The sequence below is a fragment of the Cariama cristata genome, unplaced genomic scaffold (assembly GCF_000690535.1).
Source record: "Cariama cristata isolate BGI_N322 unplaced genomic scaffold, ASM69053v1 scaffold27049, whole genome shotgun sequence".
NCBI lineage: Eukaryota > Metazoa > Chordata > Aves > Cariamiformes > Cariamidae > Cariama > Cariama cristata.
The window spans coordinates 1-6,035 of record NW_009637795.1 but is presented as its reverse complement, the minus strand read 5'-3'; the positions used below and the strand labels follow the sequence as shown (position 1 = coordinate 6,035).

Genomic DNA, 6,035 nt, shown 5'->3' with positions numbered 1-6,035 from the left:
CCCCTGCCAAACCTCACGGGGCTCCATCTGTCCTCGCTGGCAGAGACCACCCAGCACCACCACATCCCGCTGCCATCCCTGGCAACTGAACCCAGCCTGGTGTTACGTGTCCCCTCCTCCCTTTCCCATGCTGTTTGGGAGTCTCCGCTTTACCATCCCAGCTCCAGGCTGGCTGTGCATCACCTGTGCCAGCCAGGGAAAGCACCGGCTGCCCCCTCACTGCCCCCAGCACTGAGGATGTGGCCACAAGGGCCTGGCTCCCCCATACTCCCACAACGCTCACAGCTCTCACCCTTTCGACTGGCCATTGGCTCGGTTCTCTGCGAATTTCAGCTCCACTACGTCGTAGACCCCGATGGAGCGGATGGTCTGGATCAGCTGCTGGTCAGTCGTCCACTGAGGGGAAGAGGGGAGAGGCTGGCGTCAGCTCACGCAGCCCTTCGCGGTGCCCCGGTGCTCCCCAGCTAACCCAGGCTCAGCGCTCAGGGCGCTGGGGCATGGCATTTGAGTACAGACACCCTCAGAGCCCCTACAGGGAGTTGAAAAACCAACTTCGAGTCTGAAACGGGCCCCCCGCATGGCTACCAGAGGGGTCTCTGTTTTCTGGACAAGACAGAGCCTTCCCAGAACTGTCCCCGTATCCATCAACAGGAGAAGGAGGCTCGCCCGTGCAGGCTCCAAGAAGGCAGAGCCAGGCCGTGGTGCGAGGGCGACACTACAGCTGCTGCCCACTCGCCCCAGACTGGATCTGAAGACCCTCAGGGCTACGAATCCCATTTCCCTGAGGATCACAAGGTCAAGCCCAGCTCACAACTCGGCTTGGAACACTGGGTCAGTGTGGACTGAGGAGGAACACCACCCCCAAAGAGCCCTGCAGCCCCTCAGGCGTTTCTCTGGAGGACCCCCATCTGCGTACGCACCACAGGAGACCCCAACTACTCAGGCAGGTGGTCTGGAGACCCCCTCCACAGGCAAGCACAGCCAGGCAGCGATCCCACTCACCCAGGAGAAGCTGCCCACGTAGACGGCGGCTCTCTTGTTGCGCAGCCCGCTATACGTGTACAGGATGGCGGGAGATTTGCTGTTGGGCTTGGGGGACGGCTCCTGACGGATTTCTGGGGGTGCCTCCGAGCTGCTGGTGCGGCTTTCGGGGGGCTGCGAGCTGGCTGCTAACACGTCGTCGTACAGGTCCATCTGATCAGCATTACTAAACTCAGAGTCCTGTGAGGGGAGACACCGTCAGCACCTCCGCACGGGTGAGACCCCAGGAGCGAAACCGCAGTTTGGAAAGGGACCTGTGGGCTGTTAAGAGCCTAAACGGGGCTGTGGAGGTCCACCCCATCCTGCTGGAGCCCTCCATCACCCCCCAGCAATGACCATCAGGCAGCAGCCAAACACCAACCACCACAGGAGATGCTTCAAAGTCATCTCACGGTGCCGCTCTGCCGCAGGTGCCCCACCGTGCCAGGAGGGCTGCGGCTGAGTGATGCCGGAGATTAGGAAGCCTCCTTCATTGTTTGCAAACCAGTTGTCCCAATTCACCGAGTGCCAGCACGCACAAGCTCCTTTGAGGCAGCCCAAAGGTTTAGTGCCCAAACCACTTGTCTTGGGTCTGTTCGCAGTTAGAAGGCGGTGAATCACTGCAAACAGATCCAGCGCCTGTTATCACTCACAAGCCAACTCCTCTTGCCCGGAGCCCTGTTCCCTCAGTGGCACGCCACTGTCTCCTTGACAGCGTGTCCCTCTTTCAGCACTTCATTTTTGCTATGACAATTCCCTGCGCTTCCCCCCAGCCCAGTAGACCCCTCTCAGCACGGTACTGCTCTCCCTCGCTACTCCACTGCCCTGCAAAAACAGGCCATGCCCTACGCTTATGACTTGTGCGATCCACCACAGCGTCTGCTCTTCCTCCTGGGCAATGTGGAAATCCCTCCTGCCCACCTCCAGCTCTCTGACCCACTGAGCATTAACACAAGCCCCACCAAGCATTAACACGAGCCCCACAGCAACGGGATCAACATCTCCTTTCCCCAGCAATGAGGATTATCGGTGCCCCGAAGACAGGGTGACGGGCTCTGCTTTGCGATGCTTGACATAACCCTGGAGCATTTTTTACACGTAAGGAGGTGAAGAAGGGAGGAATATTCCAGGAAGCAGAACCACGAGGCTTTATCCCACTGGCAACCTGCACTGGCTTGATTTTCCTCCCCCCAACTTCAATTACAAGCCTTTTGCTTTTCTGTCCGCTCCTCCGCTGAGCTCCAGCACACGCCTCGCACGAGCGGAGGACCGGCTCACTGGGATGGCAGCTGTCCTGAGCAACGGGGCAAGATGCAACTTGCTGCTCTGGGAGGCTACCAGGAAGAAGCTCACCTTTTGTAAGCGTGTGAGGGCAAGAGTTCAGCGGTGGAAAACCAAACGCCCTCAACGAACGAGCCTCTTGCTCCTTGGCAGACACACGCTTCCCAATTCCAGCCTGGGGGCTGCGCACCCACCCTCAAACCCTGCTCCCCCCTCATACACCACCGTCCGCTCACTCGGTGTTTGAGGCCGGCAGAGCCCTCTTCAGGGTAGGAGCTACAGACGCCGTCTGCACGCACAGATGCACGCACGCCATCTCCCCTCCGCAGCGCAGCCTTTCACGGCACGAACCAGCCACCGAGGAAGCTTCTGAGCTGTGAACTCAAGTGTCCCAGATCTGCCTTCCAATTCCCACTCTGTTCCGGGCTATATTTAATTTGGAGTGTACAGCGAGCGCTGTGTTTACTACGGATCTTCAGACTAATTGCTCACCCGGATTCAGCGTGTGCTGAGCGCCGTTCCATGCTACAAATTACTACGTTACTATCTGTCACACGGGAGCAACGCACAGGTCCTGTGCGGCACAAAAACCAGAAGATCTGCTCCCAAATTTTTAATTCCAGGACTTCAAAGGCAGCTTGGACAACATCTTCTGCTAGAGATAGCGTGAGGTGGTTAAATCCCCTACACTCTGACAGCCAGGGAACCGCACACATAAAACACGGCCCTTTGTGAGCTCAGGGGCAGAGACGGGGAAAGGCGCTCAGCACATGGCTTTCAAAGGGTCACAGAAATATAAAAATCAAACCATTTTTCCCCCAGACACTCTTCTTGACAGCAACATCTATTTCTAAGGCAAGCTGTAACTTTTGCATCCAGCTATTTCAGCTGCAGAGCTGATAAAAAAGGTGACAAGAATTTCAACAGGGAGCAGTATTTTTGCGCTCCTTCTCAAAACAGCTCAACTGTTTGTTTAATCCGCCTCCCACACTCCTACCCCCACCAAGCACCTTTGGACATGGTCCAAGGCTGGAAGATTTCTGCCTGAAAGTTTCAGAAAGTGAAGAACAAAAATAGGGGGGCTAGGGGAGAAATCGCTCGGAAGCCCTCCGTTATGCTACTTAAGGGATGCTTCAGCTCGGGAGGTTTTTAAAGATCCTCTGGTATCTTGAAAAACGCTGTCTTTTAAATAACAGCCTGATGGAAAGATGGTGTAGAAGTACTCACGGCCCAAGCGCTCACAGTCCACTCTGCCGGTCTCTGCCCTTGCTGTCACGCTGAATTTTCAGATCATTGCTTGAAACACACGGTAGCAAGAGGCTTCTCGCGTCACCCACCGACTCGCCAGCGAACACCTTCACTCTGAACCCACGTGGGACGCCTTGCAAGGTGCCCGAGGATGAAGCTGGGCACCGTCAGCAGTAATTACCACGTGTGCCATGGGATTTGGAACCACGCTGGCATCCCTGGTGTGCCACAGGGACCATGGGGCAGCCATGGCACCTTCCCACCGCGCTTTGATCCCATGCGTGGCATCGTGCACAAGTTAACTCTGGGTTTCTTCCTGCCACCGCACAGCCCGAGGCGAGCGAGATGCTGGAGTCGACAGCCTCGATAATCACTTCCAGCTTTAACAAGTCTCCATCTACTTGGTCGCGTCAAAGATCTTTTGTGTACTGTCCCCCAAACCCTCCAGCTAAATCTTTCCACGCCGTTTCCTGCTGCCCAGCCAGTCTTGCTCCATCCTCCTCTCAACGCTGCTTAACTTCTTTACTCCCAAAGACTTGACCAGGACCAGACCAGACCCATCAGAGACCCTCTCAGCTCCCCAGCAGACATTCCCGCATCAACTCAAGCCACTGCTTTTGTCACCCTTCCTGCTCCAGCCCTCCCAGTGAGCAAGGCTTTGCAGGAAAGCCTACCTGCAAGCAAGGGCAGGACAGGCAGCACTGGCCCGTCTCCGCAAAGAGTCTGTGAAGCAGCAGCAGAATTCTCCTGTCAAGTCATCCTACTCGTCCGTTGTCCATCGGTTGTCCTCCGAGACCTTACAGACTTTCCAACTCACACCTGCCAATGTCACAGCTCTCTCCTTCTCCAGACAAAAAGACAGCACGTCCACTTTCACTGCTTCCCTTTGGCGTTCACACTAATTGCCATAAATGAAGTTTCCTGGTTATTCTGTGCACTTTTAAACGCCAGCCCAGCGACCTCCACGCATTTTCTTAATCTGCAGCTTCCATCCTTATTCCCGCAGCTCTCCACCTCTCCCTTCTGCCCCCACCTCCTGGTATACCTATTTCCCAATTCTGTTAAAAGCCAACTGCATAAAAACATACAAATTGAGGCCGTTCCTAAGCCAGAGCAGTTCTGTTTGGTCCCAGCACAGCACGAGGTTGTTTAATACATGGGGAATCGGGTTTATTCCAGGAGTTTTTCAGGAAGGATGCAGGAAGCGGTATTTCAGAGTCAGAGAGTGTCCGGGCAGGGCTGCCCGGTTGCTACAGGCAGCACAGACATTTGCTTTGCAACTCACCTTTCTAGTGAGGTTCCTGTTATTTTGGCAATGTTACAGCCAGCTTGGACCCTGCCCTTCTCCAAAGCAATTGCTCTCAGCAGAGAACTCCTGCTTCTTCCCAGGCGGCTGGAAAGCACCTCGCAGTCCCCTCGACTCCGAGGCAGTTAACAGAGTTTCCACCATTTCACCTTACCCTGAATGTCCAACCCACAGCGTATTCTCACCTGATAACCTCCCACCTTCTCAGAACAAAGCGTTTATCACCCTCAGCTCCTCTTCAGCCTTCTGGGAGCTCACAGCGATTCCTTCTTCCGCGTGGTTTTCTCTCTAATTCCTGCGGCTTGCCCTCTAGTGCAGACCAACTTTTCTCCATGGGCTTTCCACGGCAGTTTTTAGTCTTTGAACATTTGTGTTCACACTTGCTCTCCCAGATCCCCAAACTCTCTAAAATCTGCTTCTCTTAACAGCTACAACAGCCTTCCTTCTCTGTCATTTCTTCCTGCAAGTCCCAGACAGACCCAGGGTGGGAGAGGCGGCACACGGGCATCTCTCCAACTGCAGCGAGTCCCTGCCACAGCTTCCCAGCCTTGGTGGTCCCGCAGAATTGGTGCTCTGCATCCCCTCACTGTGCAGTCCCCCGGCAGTGCCTCTTCCAGTTTGGATTTCTCATTTCTCCAACCAGGCTGCAGCTGTCCTCTTCAATCCCTGCTCATCACTGCCCTGGCAAATATTCTAGTCCAAACCCTGCCTCCCTCTCCCAAACGTTTTGTGACCAGCCACATGTTGAACCTTCAGTGAAACCCGCAGAAAGACCCTTTATTCATGGCTCGAGATGGCAGCCACCAGAATTTAGGAATGGGCCAAGCCCTCGGTTCCCCACAGGGACTCTCCAGTGCTGTACCACCCTTTCCCGGGCACACCGGTCACATCTTCTGCCTCTGCTCAATATGACCACCCCAGCCGGCAGGTATGTCCACGCTAACTGCTCCAGCACCTCGCTAACGAGCTGGCCAACACCAGTTACAGTGCTCTCCCCCGGAAAGCGGGATCTGTAGCCCCCAGCCCCGTGGCCGGACCACGCAACTCACCTGGTTGAACTCCTCGTCGGCGTAGATATCAATCAGATCCACTCCCTCGGACATATTTCCAGAGACGGGAGCAGGAACCCGGGCTGGGACCGGGGCGAAGCAGGAAGACGAAAGGTGCACTGCAGTGGGGT

General features: G+C 55.6%; 1 protein-coding gene across 1 annotated transcript in view; it reads right to left on the bottom strand.

Annotated features, from left to right (window-relative positions):
* Window positions 1-5,961, bottom strand: part of LOC104168047 (cleavage and polyadenylation specificity factor subunit 7-like) — a 6,174-nt gene extending 213 nt beyond the window's left edge. The window contains exons 1-3 of the mRNA XM_009708489.1: window positions 5,905-5,961; window positions 1,003-1,221; window positions 293-396 (exon numbers count right to left, since the gene is read on the bottom strand). Coding sequence (XP_009706791.1) covers window positions 293-396; window positions 1,003-1,221; window positions 5,905-5,958 — 377 coding nt within the window. The 5' untranslated portion in view covers window positions 5,959-5,961. The remainder of the gene's footprint in view (window positions 1-292; window positions 397-1,002; window positions 1,222-5,904) is intronic.
* Between the last annotated feature and the right edge of the window lie 74 nt (window positions 5,962-6,035).